This window comes from Lepidochelys kempii, chromosome 14 (genome assembly GCF_965140265.1).
Source record: "Lepidochelys kempii isolate rLepKem1 chromosome 14, rLepKem1.hap2, whole genome shotgun sequence".
NCBI classification, from domain to species: Eukaryota; Metazoa; Chordata; order Testudines; family Cheloniidae; genus Lepidochelys; species Lepidochelys kempii.
This window is the reverse complement of record NC_133269.1, coordinates 20,222,642-20,243,149: the sequence shown is the minus strand read 5'-3', so window position 1 is coordinate 20,243,149 and position 20,508 is coordinate 20,222,642. Positions and strand designations below refer to the sequence as shown.

At 40.4% G+C, this 20,508-nt stretch overlaps 1 protein-coding gene across 6 annotated transcripts in view; it reads left to right on the top strand.

Moving 5' to 3' along the window:
• Nucleotides 1–773: 773 nt before the first annotated feature.
• B3GNTL1 (UDP-GlcNAc:betaGal beta-1,3-N-acetylglucosaminyltransferase like 1) overlaps nucleotides 774–20,508 on the top strand; it is a 295,947-nt gene continuing 276,212 nt past the window's right edge. For 4 of the 6 annotated variants that reach the window (XM_073311993.1, XM_073311994.1, XM_073311996.1 and 1 more), the window contains exons 1-4: nucleotides 867–1,637; nucleotides 8,540–8,656; nucleotides 8,777–8,876; nucleotides 18,068–18,132. In XM_073311993.1, the coding sequence (XP_073168094.1) occupies nucleotides 1,428–1,637; nucleotides 8,540–8,656; nucleotides 8,777–8,876; nucleotides 18,068–18,132 (492 nt within the window). In that variant the 5' untranslated portion in view covers nucleotides 867–1,427. The other 2 variants (XM_073311998.1, XM_073311995.1) reach the window with 2 other exon arrangements.

Genomic DNA, 20,508 nt, shown 5'->3' with positions numbered 1-20,508 from the left:
CAAACAAGTCCCCTGCCAGATACCAAGGCAACTTGAAAATCAGGCTTGAGATGATCACCCTTTACATCCCCTCTGGCAGAACCCCAAACACCACCCATCCACCCCTAAATCCAAGACCCACCCCTGCTGCCAATAACCAGTGAACCACAGTTCCTCCACCCCCTCCCTCACCCTAGGTCTACAAACATCCAGGGGCACTGGAACAATTTGTATGGGGGCGGTGTGTGTGTGTTTGCTGAGAGACATTGAACCAAACTGCAAACCCTGCAGACACTTCATCAGATGCTGTAGCCCACGAAAGCTTATGCTCAAATAAATTGGTTAGTCTCTAAGGTGCCACAAGTCCTCCTTTTCTTTTTGCGAATACAGACTAACACGGCTGCTACTCTGAAACCTGTATATGATGGAACCCAAGCCAGGGTGCAGCAGGTCCCCCAGTTCCAGCGCCTATGCCCCCATCCTCAACCACCCCAGGCCCCCACACCTGCATCATTCCAGCCTTGCCCTCCAGTCTGCCAGAGCGCCCGAACCTCCCACCACCGCAGAATCACACTTCCCTCCCCATCACCCTCAAAAAAAACACACCAACTCCTCCTGCTCGATGGTTCCCCCCCCCCCCCCACTCCCTAGACTGTCACCTTCCCGCCTCTTCAGCTTCACTTCCGGCCCCTCTAGCCGCTGTCTCCACTCCTCTCCCTGGCTGGCTGGCCGGGGCAGGGAGTGTTCCTCTCGCGCGGCGGAGAGCGTTGGGGGCGTGTCGGCTCTGGGGTCGGGGGCCCGGCTCCAGTGAGCGCTGAGCCGCCAACGGCTGGGGGGGCCGCGCGCGGGGTCCAAGCAGCACGTGGGGGGTGAGCCGAACGGGGGCGAAGAGAGCAGGCAGCTGAAGCACCCGGAGGGGCAGGAGAGCAGCACTTCGCAGAGGGGGAGAGGAGGAGGAGGAGGAGGAGCAGCAGCTTGAGGGAGAGTGTGTGTGGAGGGAAGCAGGACACCCTAGGGCGGGGAGGGGAAAACAGCACCCTGAGGGGGGAAGCGGGCGAGCAACCCCCTGAGTGGCAGTGATTATGCATTTTATGGGAGTGTTGCCTGGATTAACACTATGCATGGCCTGGACCCACCCAACCCCTGGTACTTTCAGTCTGAGACCTGGACATTTTGACTGGTTCAGAGGCATTTAGCAGTAAACTCTGTGGTTTTCTCACGTTGGCAGCTGCCTGGAATGGGGCCTTCCACCCCCTCTGGAACATAGGCTAGAACTGGACTTGAGTTCCCTCTGCTCTCACTTCTCAGGAGCCACTCCAAGGAAGCAGGAATGAAAGTGTTGTCCTCATGCTCTTTTATAGTGAACCTGCTGTACTCCCTTGGTGGTATACTTCACTCCTCTCCCCAGAGCTTGTCTTGTGTGTGTCCAAAGGGTGAGAAAGATAGACATGTCAGAAGAAGTTGGGGCTCCTAGGAGCCCCTCCTCAGCAGCTGGAGGTCAAGTCCCCTTTCTGCAGAAAGGACTGTGCGCTTGTGATTCTGTACCTGCCAAGTGTAGATGTCCAGCAACAATATCACTTCCTGTACCAGACAATCCCCAGCTGCAGTCCAGAGCATCATTGGACTCCATAATTGGGCAAGGATGTAGAATTCAAGTGGTATGTTTCTCATTGTTACACTTACACTCTTGAGTCTTCTATACTTGGTGGTCAGTCTCAGAATTTGTAAAGAATTACTCCCTTTCTGGCCAAATCCTTCTTTGCATGCTTACACCAGTTGTCCCTTTGAAGGGGAGATTACTCAGTTAGGGAAAGCAAGCAGGATTGTGGCCCTCTCTTTTTACAACATTTGTACTTACAGAGAAAAGGAATTGCTCTGTTATGGCTGGACATACCCCTGTCTCATCACTGAATATGAAAGGACATTGCCGAAAGTTTCTTATAGCAATTGTTTATTTTGTATTCTGTACTCTTTGTAAGGTGTTTCTTTTGTTTGTTTTGAAGGGGGGGAAAGTATTTTCTTCTCTTGATGTAGCTGTTTCAGTTCAAAAATAACAGTAGTTTGTGTTTTGCTCTACTGAAACAAAACAGCACACTAGGAAAAAAATAAAAACAAAGATCTTTAGATATCTAAAAGCTCTTCTCTCCACTGTTTCTAACAATATAAAGTCAGATCAGATGTTGGGGCCTAAAAACCTTATTAACGTAATTTGAAATAAATGGCCATCCTGTGGAAGACAGTTGCCACAACTAATGCAATCTTGCCAGAAGTAAAGGACTGAAATGGCTTGGAATAAAGAATGATATGTTAAAGAAAACCCATGCTGGTTTTCAAAAATTGACATTTGTTTCTGATGAGTAAAATTTTCAAAAGTGCCTAAGTGCCATGTTTAAAAGTGACTAAGGTGCCTAAGTGTCATTGAAAGTCAATGGGACTTAGGCTCCTAAGTCAGTAGGCACTTTTGAACTATTACTCTCTGTTTTTAAATCTCAACTTTTAAAGAGGATAGGGACTGGAAAAGAAGGCTTTTTAGTGTAGAATCACTTGAACAGAGTGCCATTTTAAAAGTGTGTGTTATTTTCAGTACATATTCATGAAAAAATGACTTGTTTGGTTTAGTGACATTTGTAGAAGTAGTGGAGACTTATCATATAATAATCATTTAGTAGTAGTTTAGTGTTGTTCATCCATAGGTCAAAATGCCTTTTACAAGGGGTTAAATTTCATTATTCTCATTTCAAGGATGTGAAACTGAGGTTTCTAACAGTTAGAACCCAAAACCACACAGGTTCTTTTCCAAAGCTTATTAAATCAATGGAAAAACTCCTATTGTCTTAAAAGGCTCTGGATAAGTTCCACATTGTATAAGTGGCAGACTTGGGTGTGAAACTCATGTCTCTTGAACTCCCAGTCTTGTGTCATATCCTTGGGACTTGGTGTGAAGTTTCTGCAAGCTTACGGGTCCTTAAAATGCTCTTTTGTTGGATTCTGCTACAAATTAATGCCGGCTAATGGTGATATGGCTAATTACAAGTTAAACACTTGGGAACTGAATTTGTGAGATGACAATAAATATATAAGCTATTTGCAAGACTCTTGTCTGTGCCCCTGGAGAGATGTTACCACATAATTATTTTAAAAGTGCATGTAATGTATTCCTATAGTGAGGCATGTTAGAGCCTCTGAATGAAATTTGCTACTTTGCATGGTTATTTTCTCACTTTAACTGAAGCACTTTAACTGGAACACCTGCTTTAGGATTTGTAGTATGGGGTCATTGCCAAATGTAACTTGTAAACCAAGTTAAAAACGGAGAGAAATGAACTGTAGGAAAAATTAAAGGTTTGGATTTTGATATTTGTAACCTCTGTCTCTGGACTTGAGTGGGTCCTGTCAACCACAGAAAACCAGCAAACTGAGTAGGGATGATAGGACCTGAAGCAATGGCACAAAACCCCAAAGTCATCAGTCACTCTGAACTGGTTCATAATCATGTATGTACTGTTATATACATTTAATACTTCTTTCTTGAGACTTTTGCTCAGAGGCATCCTCAGGGATTCCACGACTGCACTTAGTGTGACAGGCATCAATCTCACTTTTGCTGTGGTGGCTCTGAGGAGAGGAAACTTGATCACAGTGGTTTTTTTAAAATAATATTTTTAAAACATTATAAACTATCGTGCAGAGCTCCAAGCACCTTGATGGTGCTGGTGGTTGTTTACAAATTTTGTAATACAGGCTGCACCATGAAAGTGCTGCTTTTGCAATTTTTGACTATTCATATTGGATGTAAGTGTGTTTGGGTAATATAACACCTTGCCTTTCTACTTTTGTTTAAAGATAAAATCCAAGAAAAATATAGACAGATTCAGCTAATGCATTTTATGTGTATTTTTTTAAATACTCAAATTAGTGGTGATAGAGTAGTCAGCCAAACAAATTTTGCATTGAGGTTAGTTGGTTAGAAAAGGTTTGAGAACCACTGATTTGCGTGGATGTATTGTGGCTAGTTAGTGCTACCACTAAGCCTATCAGAAGACTTGGGGAGAGTACTTTCCCTTTTTAAAAAATATAATAACATTGGGTTAATGTGGTTCAAAATATGAAGTCTTATTCTAATTGCCATCTTGGGAGTACTAAAATCCTTAGTGAATTGAATGTATTGACTGAATCAGACTGTGTAGTGTAGCATTAGCAGTTGCTTTTGAAACAATCTCAGGTTTCTGCTTATGTGCTTGGCAGTCTCAAAGTACTAATGTGAAGCAAAGCTCTTTAATCTCAAAACTTCATTTCTTAATTTGCATGCCATATAATTCTTTGTCTTCTATGTGATATTAATAATTTTATCAAAGCAGAGGACCAAACTTATTTTTCTGAAAATTTAAGAAAAGCAGAGAAGGCATTATTGTGCAAACATGGCCCTTCCACTTGTTTGAAATACCACTATTCCCTAGTAAAACACCCTGTTGAAAACTAGGAGGTGAGTTCATTCATAGAGCTTGATTCCCTGGCACCTTGGAATATAGAATTAGGTTTAGAATATAAAGTCTGAAATGAATATCACTTTGTATTTTGCTGTGAAATACTGGACAGCTTGATATTTGCCAATCATAATATCAGGCCATATGCTTCATCAAGCCTAAAGTAGATGCATTTTGTGCGTATAGAGATGTGTGTATAGATAAACACCTCCCCACACACACACACAACGCAGACCATTGCTAATTTCATTTTAACATTTTTCTAATGTTTTTGCTTTCTTCTTAATTATAATATAGTGATCACATGAATTAATCTTTGAAAGAAACATGGTCTTGCAGTTAAATCATGGGAATCTGGAGAGCTGGATTCTGTTCCTGGATTCTTCCACAGACTTCATGTGGGACCTTGGACAAGTCATTCAACCTCTTTGTCTCAGTTTCCCCATCTATAGAATGATAAAATTGTGACGATACTTATTTCCCAGGAGTGATGAGAGGATTAATTCACGTGTGGTAAAGTTCGGTAATTTTTGTTAGGTCTGTGGAGGGAATGTGCGAGTGAAGTGCGAAGTTATAATTCCCATGTTTGTTTTCTAGGCATATATTACATTACACAAAAAACTACTCAGAAGTTAGGAAATGCCAGCGTTTGTTCAGTCCTCTCATGTGTATTGCATTACAATACAGTCTTTAATTACATGATCACAAACCATTTTTTTCCATAGGACCCCTGTCTCATTCAGTGCACAGAGTGAATGGTAGTCACTTAATGAGTAGCTATTCAGTAATTTGTTCAAATGTTGGAAGTATGGTTCTAGATCTTATTTACTGCACACTATTCAAACCATACTTTGAAGACAGAATTATTAATTTCCTCACAGAATTTTCTATGATGTTATCACTATAGTACCTGAATGCTTCAGAAATCTTAATATTCACAAAGCCCCTGTGAGATAAGGGGGTGGTATTATCCCATTTTACAGGTGGGGAACTGAGGCACAGAGAAAATAAGATCAAAAGTGCCCACTTTGAGACACCTAGGACCTAATTTTTCAGAGTGCTTAGCATATAGCGAGGGTCCTACCAAATTCATGATCCATTGTGGTCAATTTCACGGTCATAGGATTTTAAAAATGGTAAATTTCATTATTTCAGCCATTTACATCTGAAATTTCACGGTGTTGTAATTGTAGGGGTGCTGACCCAAAAAGGAGTTGTGGGGGGGCTCACAAGATTATTTTAGGGAGGGTTGTGGTACTGCTATCCTTACTTCTGTGCTGCTGCTGGCGGCAGCACTGCCTTCAGAGCTGGGTAGCTGGAGAGTGGCAGCTGCTGGCTGGGAGCCAAGCTCTGAAGGCAGAGCTGCCACCAGCAGCAGCATCGAAGTAAGGATGGCATGGTATGATATTGCCACCATTACTTCAACGTTGCTGCCTTCAGAGCTGGGTGCCTGGCCAGCAGTTGCTGCTCTCCGGCCGCTGAACTCTGAAGGCAGCAGCACAGGCATAAGGGTGGCATGGTATTGTATTGCCACCCTTACTTCTGCGCTGCTCCTAGCTGGGCACTGCCTTCAGAGCTGGGTGCCCGGCCAGCAGTTGCCGCTGTCCGGTCGCTGAGCTCTGAAGGCAGTGCAGAAGTAAGGGTGGCAATACTGCAACCTCCCTAAAATAACCTTCTGACCCCCCCAAAACTCCCTTTTGGGCAGGACCCCCCCCTGAAATCTGTGTTGTATTGGGTAAAAGCACACAAAAGACCATATCTCACAGGGGGAGACCAGATTTCACAGATGCATTTTTCATGGCCAAGAATTTGGTAGGGTCCTACATATAGGACTTTATTTTTTCAAAAGCACAGCTCCCATTGACTTCAGTTGCAGTTGTGGGTGTTCAGCACTTCTGCACACCAGATCCCAGGGTCTCATGTCAGGCACCTAGAAAACGAGGAACGCAGAATTAGGGACCCCAAGTGAAAGGATTGGTCTAAGTGGCTTGCCTAGCATCACGCAGGAACTCTGTGGTAAAGGCAGGAATAGAATCCTGTTCTCTAGGGCAGCATTCAACTACCTTTATCTCCTTTCTCTTCCTGCAATCCTCTGCCTCATCATTATACACCTTCCCACTTCGGCAACAAATGAGGGAAGGATCCTACAGAAAACAGTTTCTTATGTACAGAATGCATATAAGTTTGACCCCTTCTGCCCTGTCTCCTCCAACTTATTCCCCCAACACCAGCCTCCCCCATTAGTTTCCAGAATCAATATAATTGCTTAGCTAGTCCCATTCTCCCTCAACCCATGCACTGACTCCAGTCCCCCTCCATCCTCCTCCTGTTCATAGCTTCCAGTCCCAGTCTTCTTTCCAGTCAGACTAGATAATCTAATGGTCTCTCCTGGCATTAAGATCTAGGAATCTGCCATCTCACCCAGCTCACAGTCTCCTTGCCCACCCAGTCCTACTCTCCCAATACCAGTTTTCTTACCATGACAGTCCCCGTTTCCCTCTCTTCTCCCCCACTGTAAGTCACTAGTCCCAGTTTTGTGTTCTCCACTCCAGGTCTTTGTCCCAATCTGTTTCCTGTTCCCTTCACTCTCATCTAACCCTTGTTCCCTCAGCATTTGAAGAAACCATCTTCCCTCTCCATGCTGCCTGAGCCCCTTCAGGAGACATTGAGAGCATTGGCAAGATAGTCTTCCTGCTTTCATTTCCAGTATTTGGCTACAGCCTGCAACAGGCGAGAGCTGAAATTGCAGTGAAGTTTCTGCTCAGCCCAGGGTTGGAGGATGCTTAGTGCAAACATAATCTTTTGGAGTTTTTAGCTGCCAAGGCTCTAATAAGCCTCTACTGATCATGTGCAAACAGATTTTTTTGATGGTTTATAACTTGTTCAAAGTTGGGCAGATTTTTGTATGGATAGCAAAAGGCACATCTTTGACACAAAGGCCACCCCACTGGCAAATTTTAAGTCCTTGCTTCAAAGTGTGGAGGAACTAAAGCATTTCAGAGAAACGGTCTCCATAATTTTTCAACATTGACAAAACAACATTGTTTTTCACTAGCCTTGGTTCTCTGATTTGTTTTTGCAGAAATTTTCCAAAAAAAAATTCAATCAGAGACAGATATCCTATATAGAAAATTAGTTAAAGTATGGAAAGTTATAAGCAACTGGAAAGAGGGTTTTTTTCATGAGAAGTATTAGGCAACATTAATAATAGATGGTGCTTTCAGTTATGCCTATAATAATGTAATTCCATTCTAAATGTGTTACCATGATGATAACGGAGTAAGCTGTATTAATGCTATCACACTGTGAACTGAATGAGATCTTTAGTTTGAAATACAGATATTTTGTTTGCGAAACATCATTGAAAACGTTAATGGGTTTTGCTGTTTAGTGTCTTATCATTTATAATTCACAGATAATTTAAAAAAAAAGTTAAATAAGTTCTACATTTTATACATATATGTCCCACACATAGAATAGTTGGTGCAATTAGAGAGGCAATTTTTTATTGGGTGGAACAAAGAAGTCTCTTTGATATTTACTTAGAAGCAGCCTCTCTCAGCAGTACATTGGCCAAGTATTACAAAGGATTTCTGAGATGAGATATGTAAGTTGCCTACTTTACAGATAAAAGTTCAAACTGGGTAGCTGGGATAGAAAAGAATAGATCCCCACTGAACTGAGAGAAGATGGAGGTAAAATGGTGAAGCTGAGGATAAGTTAAGAGACTGGAGACAATAATTAGTAGTGCTGCAAGTAAATAACTGGTGGTGTATACATTTTGTTTGCTTTTTGTTCAAAGAATTTTCAAAGGAATAAAACCACAGAAACTAACACATAGTGGGTTTTGCAGAGTAAAAAAATAAAGCTTGGTGGAGAAGAAATACCATTTACTTGTGAAGGAAAGAGCAGTTTTCTTTTTTATGGCCAATGTACATATTTGATGAAAGGATATGAAAGGATCAGGCACTTTCCTTTTTTAAATGAGTATTCTTTGGATAAACAGCAAATAAACAAGGAGAATGGATGCTTTCATGTTTTATAATGTTTGTGTGTTCTCTGTTTGTTCATTGTAGTCTGTTATTCTGCCTGTTCGCAATACTGAATGTTGGTTGGATGAATGCTTGAAGTCAATTGTGGAGCAAGATTTTGAAGGTACCATGGAGCTATCTGTGTTTAATGATGCTAGTAAGGTATGTATATTTTATATTTAGTTTTAAAATATTATCTAACCTAATTCTTGTAAGAATTTTTATTTACTTTAGCTTACCCTATAAGTTAAAATTGTTGCCTCTATGTCATCACTTTCTCAGGACAATTCAATTAATATAATTGAAAAATGGAAGCTCAAGTTAGAAGATGTGGGTATTCGAGTTGTCATTGATGGTCATGATTCACCTCAACCCCAAGGAGGTATGTTGTTTAATAGTGATTTTAAAGAATGACTAAATAATTTGGTTTGGCAGGAACAGTTTATTGTTAGTTTAAGAATGGTCTCTGCAGTAAGATGGAATTGCTATAGAAAATCATTTTCTGGAGATCCACATTCAGAGGCACAGCCCAAATAAAGACAGAATTTGGCCCTACTTTTTGATTTTAGTGGAAGTTGTCTATACATGCAGGAAGGTGGACAATGGCTTAATATTTATGCTTTACTCAGCAAAAGTTTTTTTGTTTATAATGTATTAACAATGTTGCCAATTCTTGCAACTTTATTATAAATCTGGTGATACTTGGTGGTGGTCTTAACACCCTTGGTCCTGGATACAAATGATTACATGAGTATCTCAGCTTTCATAAAAAAAAAAAAAAAAAGTAAGTTTCTAGACTGCAGAATTGCAGAGAAAACCCTGAGTATCTGAACTGAGTGTACCCAAAAGGTTTAGAAACCAGAAGGCAAAGGTAAAAAGAACTGCAAATTTATTAGTTTTTAAAATATTATGATTTTTAAACCTATCTCATGTTGTTTTGCAGCCAGACTCATGATTTTTAAACACTTGGGGTTTGCAGTACTGTATACATTTAGTCAGATGCATTGGATCTTTTAATGCTGGGCAGTAATATAGTTCTTCTGGTTAATCAGTTGAACTAATTTATTTTTTCAGTATGTGTTCTTGGGAACAAAGTCTATTTTCATGTATAATGTAATTTAATTTAATTTAAAGGCTTTGTTATAGGTGGGATTTTTCCTTTTCCACAGCCGTAGTTGCAGAGTATGAAGATGCTAGGCCTGTTTTGTGTGTTAGTTCCAGTACTTGAATGACTCTAAATATGGTTACATTTAGATCCAAGTCAGAAATAAAAAAGTTGCTCTGAAATAGTCATAAGTGGCTGGTAAATGACGGATTCAAGTTGTATTACCAAGGACAACTACTACGGAATGAAGATAGGCTTAGTAGGGTATGAACTGTAAAGCTCGTGAGATGAGTTTTCAACCTAGCTTTCTTTTTGTATGATGTGGAAGAAAAGACAGAGTAGTTGCTTTCATGAGAAGGGGCAGAGGCCTGAGGAGGAACAGAACAAAATACCTTTTAATAAATGTCTTCTAAAATTTATCTGTTGATTTGTTTATTAAGAAAGTTTTAACTTGTTAGTTAGGAATTCCATCTAATTTCACTAACTATACGAATATAGCAGGGGTGAGCAAACTTTTTGGCCCGAGGGCCACGTCAGGGTTGCAAAACGGAATGGAGGGCGGGATAGGGAAGGCTGTACCTCTGCAAACAGCCTGGCCCCTGCCCCGTATCTGCCCCCTCCCACTTCCTGCCCCTTGACTGCCCCCCCTCAGAGCCCCTGACCCATCCCAACTCCCCCGTTCCTTGTCCCCTGACTGCCCCCTCCCGGAACCCCCCGCTCCAACCCCCCTTGCTCCCTGTCCCCTGACTGCCCCGACCCCTATCCACACCCCCGCCCCTTGACAGGCCCCCTGACCCATCCAACACCCCACTCCTTGTCCCCTGACCAGGACCCCCAAGACCCCCATCCCTAACTGCTCCCCAGGACCCTTCCCATCCACACTCCCCCCCCCAGTTCCTGTCCCCTCCTCCCAGGAGCCCCTGGGACCCCACCCCGTATCCAGTCCCCTCCTCCCGCCGCTTCTTGTCTCCTGACCACGCCACCTGAACTTCCACTCCATCCAACCACCCCCTGACTATCCCCCGGGAACTCTTGCCCCTTATCCAAACCCCCCCCCCCCGCCCCCTTACCATGCCGCTCAGAGCGTCAGGACAGGTTTATTGGAAAGTCTGGGAGGTGGGCGGGTGGAAGCTGTGCTGCTTGCACAGCTGCAGGGGAGGAGGGACAGCAGGGGAAGAGCCGGGGGCTAGCCTCCCTGGCTGGGAGCTCAGGGGCTGGGTAGGACGGTCCCGTAGGCCGTAGTTTGCCCACCTCTGGTCTATAGCCTGTAGTGTAAACGTTTATAAGGGTACCGTGTGTTCCTTGATTGATCTTCTTGTTTATCTGTCATCATTCTTAACATGAATTAAATGTACGTATTGAATAGGTGGGGAAGCAGTCTCCTAGTAGTTTGTTTTTCTTTTACTCATACTGTTTTTTCACAGTTTTGCTCAAAATATAAGACTACGACAAAAAGTATGTTGCTGTGTGAGGCTTTTGGTGTACAGTAGAATCAAAGTTTGCTTAGCTTATCAAATACAGTTTTTAAAATTTCTGACTAATAATTTTGAATAAAGTTAAGAATAAAATCCTCCTCAGGATTCCAGTTCATTGATGATATTTTCAAGATACATCTCTAATTTTCACATTTGCTGAAGAGGTTCTGCACTGCTTAGTTTGTGGTGTTAAAATCCTAACATCGGCATCCACCCCTGCCCCTGTTTGTTACCCATATGCTCCCAGGATACATCACAGTTGGAAATTAAAAGACTGTAGCTTTATTTACCACAGACTGATGTTGTACAGTGTTTTTAATAGAGCATTTACCCCAGTAGTGAAGTACTCAGTAGATATATAATTCATTCCTTTTGTATGTGGGCAGCCTTCTAGGTCTGCAGTCAACATCCAACTCTGTTGAGTTGATAAAAATTGCCATTGGTTATTTGCATGGTAAACAGTAATGCCTTCCTCCCCCATTAATATAATTCTTAATTGGGTTTTCTTCCCTTTCCATTCTCATGTGTGATGAGTTAGCCACACTACTCTCCAAAGATACTTGGTGACAAAACAAACTAGAGTTTTTAAAACATCCCTATTTCATTGCATCTGTATACTCTATGAGCTTTGCAATTTGTGTGTTCTGTTTGAAGAGATCCAGATACTGCTTAAGAAAGAAGCAAAGTAATCCCATCTAATTATGCTGTATTTAAATGTAAACCTTAACCACATCACCTGCAGATGTATCGCTCAGCCCTTCCATCATTGTAGAATGAGACATTGATCCCTGCAATGCAGCTCACATCATTGTTACTCTTCTTGTCTTCCCCTCTCACCTCTCTGTCTATTCCCTCTTCTGTGCTCCACCCAGCTATGTATAACTTTGCTCCATCCACCTCCATGTATAACTGTGCTCATGCTGTTCTCACACTGGCAGTTCACTTCTCTTTCTGATCTCTTCTTCAGTCTGAGCAGAGAACAAAGTGGAAGACTGGTCAGAAGAGCAGGGAGGAGGATGGTGTGCTGATAGTCTCTGTAGGAGCTGTATAGGCAACAGCCGTGGATGGATAGGGGGCTGGGGACAGAAAATTGACCTTAAACAAATGTCCTGTAATATACCAGTAATTTGAGAGGCATAATTTTGGAACATCTTGAAACAATACTCTGGGTCAGTTTCTACTTTCTTTGATGAAGCAACCTGTTTGCAGCCCAAAAGAAACCTGTACTCATTCTAGGTGATACAGTCCCATTCAAGAAACGCCTAATTTTATTTCAGGTAATTTTTAATTTCCTCTTCACAAACATTTCCAGACAATTTTGGTGTCAATATATGGAAATAAATAAAATTTTGTTTGTGCACTGAATTAATCTGTGAATGACAAAAGCTCCTCTAGTTTTAGCAAACAAAACGTAATCAAAAGGCGTGTTCATGTACATCCCATTAAATAATAATAAAACAAAATACACTTGGTTTTAAAAAACAGATTATTATGTAGGAGTCAATGTGAGATCACTCTTCATATAAGGACCTCTTTTGCTTGAGAGGTTGTTACATTTGGGGAGCCAGGGTAGTTTGAAATCTTTATTATGCTTTTGTCTTCAGTGATTTATTTTGGTATGTTTGAGAGTAATTACAACTGGAAGGAATATTTCCTGTGAAAGAAGCCCCAACACAGAAACAATGTGGCAGTCGGTATTCAAGTCTTGGACTATTTATATGGGATTAAAATTCATTTCTGATTCTTTTCAATCATGTAAAAGAAAGCGGGGGGGGGGGGAGGGGGAACTAAAAAAGAAAGGGTCACTGGCTTTAAAAAAAAATCCTTTTTCTTTCCAAGAGCAAGGAATGTTAATATCTCACTGAGGCTTAAGTTTTTACTGTTGTGACCATAGTAACAGGCTCTTTTCACCAAGTAAGCAGGCCTTACAAAAGAGAGTTCTGGCACAAACATTTGATTTTCTTCAGTACAGTAATATTGAAGCAAATTCTTTGCTTATGCCAAACACAGGATTCATTGTGAGAAACCAATTTTCAATATCTAGTTTCCCCAGGGAGTTAAATCTCTTCTTAAATCACAAAATTAACATACCTTTTTTATTCTTAAGACACTGTTGTTATAAGTAACTGTTTAATAAAATTCCAGACATGTGTTTTAATCTAGAAAAAATATTTTATACCTTTTTTGACATAACATTTTATACTTCAAATTTTCCCCCCTAAAATATTTGATTTAAAAGCAGTATCTTAAAGATTTTGGAAAGTTCCTTATCTATGAATCTTTTAACTTTCATCTTGAAGTTGAGTCACCTTGCCTTTTTTTTCCTTGATCACTGCTTCCTTGGACTTCATTCATTTTACAGTGATGACTGTTGAAATATCATGTTAATAGTGAGTGAAATATGTATATAGGCTTAGTTACAGCTGATCCTGGTAGAATAGGTATTGATCCAGTGCAGGGATTACAAGTGCAAGGTCAACTCCATCCTTCTCTTTTTCCCTTTTCCTTAGGAGGCAACTGTTCAAAACTATGGATTCTCCTGTTTGGCATGTCCAGACTTGCTAATTTGCTTTAGCTGTTTCTTACTGAAGCTGTGGATGCCAGAAATTCAACTCTAGTCTTGTGAGAGCTGTTGAATTTACCAACTCGTTTTGTCGTATGAGTTACTATTACATATAAAAGGTATTAAAAACAACTAATTTAGGTGTAACCTTGAGTGCTACTGTGCTGTTGGTGGTTGGGCCAAAGTGCTCCCAGGAGTTAGTGGAAAATGCAGACAGGAAATGATCTCTTCGCTTTGAATTCTCAGGAAGAATGATGAAGGACCTATCTGTACTGTACTATAACTGACTCATGGAAGTCAGTTACAGTACAGTACAGATGTTATAGTACAGTACAGTCAGAGTGCAACAGTTGTTCCTTGATTTACTTTCCGTATGAATCTGTCTGTATTACTAGTTCAGAGCTCTAGCCTGGTTAGGGATCATGCTGAAGGTCCCATAGAAAGTAATTTCTGTAAATATGGATCAAGGATCTTTTAGAATTAGATGAGGTATTATCCTTAAAGATACTCTGTATCTGTGCTTCACTTTAAAGCTTCTCCACCCTTGCCATTACTGTCTACCTGCTGTAGATTTAAAGATATACTACACATATCTTCTAGACTATACAGTGGAATAATCTAGTAACCTGGTCAGGTGACAACCATCTTGTAACAAGGTTCCTGACTTAGCTGCACTTGTGGCATAGTCGGGGCCTAAATTACAGGTATAGTATTAAATAGGACTCGAAAGGTTTTTCAGATTAAATTAGGTGCCCTTGTGCTTGCCTCGTGCAGAACAATCTGTAGAAGGAGGAAAAGTACAGGTACCAGGCTGTTAACTTAGGCCTTATCTACACTGGAAAGTCACACCAGTTTAATTGAATTGGTTAAAATCACTCTTTAAGTTAACCAGTGCAGCTTTCTCATGTAGACAACATCTTAGATGTTAACTCCTGGAGTTGTGACCACATTTAGCCCGTTGGGGAAAGGGTTTGTAAATGCTCAGAGAAAGGCATGCAACTCTGAAACCCTATGGACTCTAATCATGTATGGAAGATCCAGTGCTATTCTTGTATCTTTCAGGGCATGCATGTTAAGCACTCCTGTGCTGTTCCTTGTCCTTTGTCTTCCACTTAAGAGAGAATGCACTGAAAAGCCATGCTGTCCTTTTTTCTTCTGCCTTTTCTTTTCTAGGGGATGGTAGAATTGGTGGAGGGGGGTTAAGGATGATTACACCAGCTGTTTGGCATTGCTGCTTCTTGGCTTCGCCTCTTTTTTTAAATAGTTTTGCTTATTAGTAGGACTTGTCTTCATGTACAAGTGACTTTTAAATAGATTTAGTTAATCCGGTGCAATAGGCTGGGTGGACACTTTTAATTCAGTTTTAAACAGGCTTATTTTGCTTTAATTTCATTCCATCAGGAATAGATTTAAGCTAAACTGAAATAAGACACTCATAAACAGAAGTAGGAATATCCACACAGGTTTTCAGTGGATTAACTAAACTGCTGAAAGTTTTTGTGTTGACAAGGCCTTAGTAAAAATCATTGTACGCTTTTAGAAACAGCCTGGGTCTCCTCTCTTAGAGCTGCACTGTTAAGGTGGGCACAATGGATCCATGATATCAGCATTATAATTTGACGACACTTTTGTGTGTGTCTGTGTTCCCATGGAGAGGTTTCCATGTAAGCATTCCATATTTATGCTCATTGTAACTGTGTGCCTTTTGATTTGCTCCCTTCAGCACTCCATGTAGCTCTAGATAAAGAGAATAACCAATATTATATTATTTCCTGTTGAGAGAGAGGGGCAGTCTGTCTAAATTAGTCTCTGCAGCACTGGAAAATTTTCTATTTATTACAGAACAGGCAGAGTAGTACTCTGCAGGCTTTTTTCTCTTATGCCTTGCTGCAGTCCTATAAAGGGCCCACACCACAGGCCAAAAAGATTGGCTGGTCTGCAAATTCTTGCCCTTTTGATTTTTTTTGTCTATGATTTACATTAGAATAGCATCTAGAGGGCCCAGATGAGGATTGAGGCCCTGTTGTGTGAAGGTTTGTACAAACACAGTAAAAGTCAGTCCATGGTCTAAAGAACGTGCAGTATTGGTTAATGACAAAAGGCAGATGAAACAATAGGTGGGAATGGGGGAGGGAGGACAATGTAACAATAATACCAGAGTGTTTTAGCATGGACTAGATGTGAATATAGTGTACACTTGACGTAGCTCAGCATTTGCCTAGTTGTGATCAACTGGTGAAATTGCTAAATAAGGGTGATGTGTACATCTGTTCACTAAGGCCTGGATTGAGCCTACCAACCTATTTCATGTAGGCCAGCATAAAATGGTGGTTATATGAGCCATAAAGTGGTGGTGATTTGTACTCATTATTAATTTGCTTCTGGGTTTGAACCAGTATTGTAGATTGACCAGTGTTTTAAACTAGTATGGTGAAAGTCCATTACAGTCCCCATAGGTAGAGAGTACACTATCCATGCTCAATCCTACTTAAGACAAGGAAGATTATGAAAACTGTGGCTATTGAATTTTTTAATTTTTAATGAATACAACTGTAGTTTAAGTTAAAAACAAACAAACCCTGAGCATTTTTTTAACCCTTTACTGAAGAATCTAAAGAGAAGAGCACCAACATTTACACTAGTTAGGAAAAAATAAGTGTTATCTTTTTCTTCAGAGCATAAGATGATCACCAGTTGGAGTTAGTAAGAAATGTTCCTCATGATATGCTACCGTATATGCCTTCTTCTTAAGCATCTGCCATTGGCTGTTGTTGGAGGAAGATTACTGGCCTAGACAGATTAATAATCTTTTCCAGTGTGTCAATTTTTATTGTTTAAGGGTAAAGACCTCTAGAGCAGAGGTTCTCAACCAGGGATCTGGGACCCACTGGGGGTGTGGGGGGACTGTGAGCAGGTTTCAGGGGTTCCACCAAAATAAACCAGAGAGCAGGTCCAGCGTTAGACTCACTGGGGCCCAGGGCACAAAGCCCAAACCCGAGCAACTTAGCTTTGCGAGGCTTCCTGTGGTGTGAGGCCCTGGACAATTGCTCTGCTTGCTACCCCTAACACTGGCCCTGGCTGTTAATCTACTGAAAAACAGTTGTTGTGGCACTAGTGGGCCATGGAATTTTTATAGCATGTTAGGGGACCTCAGAAGGAAAAAGGTTGAGAACCCCTTCTCTAGAGCAGAGTGTACATAGGCAAAAAGGGAGCACCCATGTAAAATATGTAGTCCAGTTTGCATCTGAAGCTTTTCATTAAAAACAAATGTTTCTCTGCAGTCCTCTTGGTTTTCAACTTGAATAACAACCCCACACCCCCCCAGAAAATTCAAACCCCTCAAAGAGTCAAATTCCTGGTTGTCTATTTGCTATTCAGAACTGCAAATTACTGTACAGAATATCCTCACCAAATCTGGAGGAAGTCACTTACACCCATAAAGGCAAAGAGTGGAGTGTCAAATATTTTTCTTCCTTTAGTTTCCCTATCCTGGAGAAATATATTTTTACACACATTGGTTGACGGTCGACCATTTGGTCATCTAAACACTATAAAAATGTAATTTACAGGTGGGGAAAAAAAGATTGCCCCACTGTTACTACCTGAGTGCCCGTGGCTTGTAATTATGGAGCTGTATTGTTAGCACTTGTAGAGCTGCTGTCTTTTCCATCAGACTAAAGAGGGACAAAATCTACTTTAAAATGGAATGCTTCTCTAAGCAAAGGAAGCCATTCCAGAAATAGAAGGCCCAGAAGGAGGAGTGTAGGCATGAAGGACTTGGACGAAACCATGGGCTCATTAAAGGTGGAGAGATCAAAATGAGGGGGATTGCATTCAGGAGTTTGTTTTTCATAGATGTTTTGTGCTTTTAAAGAGTAAAGTTGTGTGTGTTTAAGAAATTCCTTTGCTTTGCTTTTTGTCTCCTCCCTTTATGCCCTTAGAGGGATTAACTAGAAACCTGAGCACTCACTGCCAGGTGGTCTCAGGGGAATGCATTCAAGCAATTGGGGGCTTGGGTGGGCTGAGAGCTGAGCCCAGGCTTCCAGTGTCTAGGTGACCAGACTGCAGGATCCCACTGCTCAAGAATGATTTCAGACATGGGGCCTGTGCCTAGAGAGTGCACCTGAAGGACCCAGAGCCAGGAACAGTGATCAATCACTTCCCAGACCCAGAGATCTTAGCAGCATGTGAGATGCAGTGTTTGGATCACATCACAACAGACTGGTGTTGTTGAGAGCAGGACTGGACCAGGTAGCCACAATACTTCAAAGATTTCTGTTTAAGGCATGTAAAACAAAACATTTTTCATGATAACGTAGATCTCCACTTGTGTGTCTCATTTAATCTTGACTACAGTATAAGTTAAAAAATGTTGCGATAAAAATAATTCTAAAGTTATGTGAAACATTATCTCTTTACTTTCTCTTTAGTTGGCTTTGCTAAAAACCAAGCAGTAATACAGAGTTCAGGGACCTACCTCTGCTTTCTGGATTCTGTAAGTTAACTCTTTATATTTTATTTAGTTTTGTCAACAAAACACTTAGATTGTTTTTAATATGGTGGTTGATTTTTCTTAAGTCAAGTTGTTTAAACGTGTTTCACACATGTTAAGTACTAATTCCAACTTTGTATTAATCTTTCAACCTTGTATATAGCTGCAGACTTTTTTACCTTCTGCTCTGATCCCATTTGACTGACAAGCTGCTGTAAACAAGGCTGAGTCAGCTCAATATTTAGGCATTCTGCAGGAGAGATGGTATTGATGATTCAATAAGACTGAATTTGAGTTGGAACTGAACCAGGCCTTTGTGTAGTGATGGGGCACTATGCTGCTGCCGGAAGTCCAGTTTTTTGGATACAGTGTAAAATCAAATTCCTGATTGCTTGTGGTCTTTATAAAAAGTGTCATGAGATCTTTTAAGAATGGAGATGTTAATGCTAGAGTCCTGGCTAGATTTTTAACTCAAGTGATCGCATTCTGATTCTATAAATTCCTCTTGCAATATCAATTGGATACAGTATTTTTTAAAAATGTCCTATATTGATCTCTTGATGCTAAACATTATTAAACAGCTGATATGTTTTACATTTGTTCATGGTCCAAGGAGTCTGCCAGTGATTTCTTCTCTCTGCCTTCCCATTCAAGAACAAATTGTGGAATATGTTTTGCTGGCAGTTTCCTGCTTGACTAGTTGAAATATTGCTAATGCCATTTAGTACTGTATTTAGTGACATAGTTACATGTTGCCTTTTTAATTTAATTGCATTATATTAAGGTTTTTCTAATTTCCTACCTAAATAGATTTTTTTTTAAAGGAGTTTGGTACTTGAGAAACATTGTGGAAAGTGACTTTTCAGAATGTGCATGTGAAATACCACACATACAGTTCAGAGGTGACAGTTTGAGCATTCGGAGTTGTAGATCTTATATGAATCCTTAGGTGTTTGGAGATCTCACTTCATTCACATAGCACAAAGTTATTCATTTCATTAGCTTGTACCCAAGTACAGTGCAAAAGTGTGTTTACCAGGTCTCAGTGTTAGTTTCCTAACCATTTCATTCGGAAGCAAATGTTAAAAAAGTAAGTCTGAGGAGATAAGTTCAGTGTTCTAGATTTTGTTCGCTTACAAAACATCGTGTTTTAAGCAGGTTATAGGTGTTTCATGTAAATTGTGCCTATGAAGTGAGTGACTAAGGCCTTCATTCTGCATGATTGCAGTCAATGGGCGTTTTCCAATTGATTTTTGTGGGCTTATGATCAGGCTCCATTTGTATGAATATGGGCAGGTTCAATGCAAACTGCCCCAGGCATAACCAAATCTTACCCATCTTAACTCCTGTGAGTAGTTCCATGAATTTGAGTCCTACTGATTTTTGGGGTTCAATGGCACTACTTGCATGAGTAAAGCAAGCAAGATGTGACCCAAAGTCAGTTGTTATTTGCAAACCCCTAGGTATCCCAGCCTTAGACAATTGCTCCACAATGTGTAGCGTGGTTAAATGCTGGGGATTTAGGATGAAACCACCGCACCAATTTTTCTTGTGAGCTTAGCCAGCAAAATCCCATGTCTCCAGAAGTAAAAAGTCTGTTGCACCATGTAGCACAATGTCACATCTCTGCAAAATACATATATATATATATATATATATATATGATTCATTGTGGTAAATATCAGAGGGGATTATTCTGTCTCTTCCAGTACAGACAAATTTAGTTTTAAATCAGGCGATTATAAATCAGAGCATTACTTATATTTTTTATTTGACATTGAAGAGGAGAGAAACTGTGTGTGTAAATCTCTTTTAAATGTTTGAATTCTTATTTACATGTATATGTCATGTACCTTTACACTGCTGCATAATTTCCCTTCACTAGTTAACTCTAGAGGGTAAAGTAATCCGTAGCAATCATTCACAAATATTAAGGCTGAATAATATTTTTTTTTCTCCCAGATGTTCTAATGGATGGTTCGGATTTGGTGGAAGATTAATTTTGAAATGAATATGTGCTGTATACATTTAGGACCATTGGAAGTGGTTCCAAACAAAACTTTTATTGTCCAAGCTTGAAAAATAATTGAAAATAGGTAGAGAATATTGGTTCTCTGTTTAATTTCTACATATTCACACTAACAACTAGATGTTTCAAAGGTAAAATCATTCTGAGCTAGCAAAACTCAAGTCCCTGTATACTAGAAGTTATACATCAAATGTGTTATTAAAGATAATGTTCTGCTATTTTTCTTTGTGGCTGCTGTTGTTGGCTAAAAAACATTAATATAGAGGGGATAAAATAATTGCAGAAACTGCTACAAAACTAGGAATTCATCAGTATTCTATCTGACAGTAGCTACTAGATACTATGTGGTA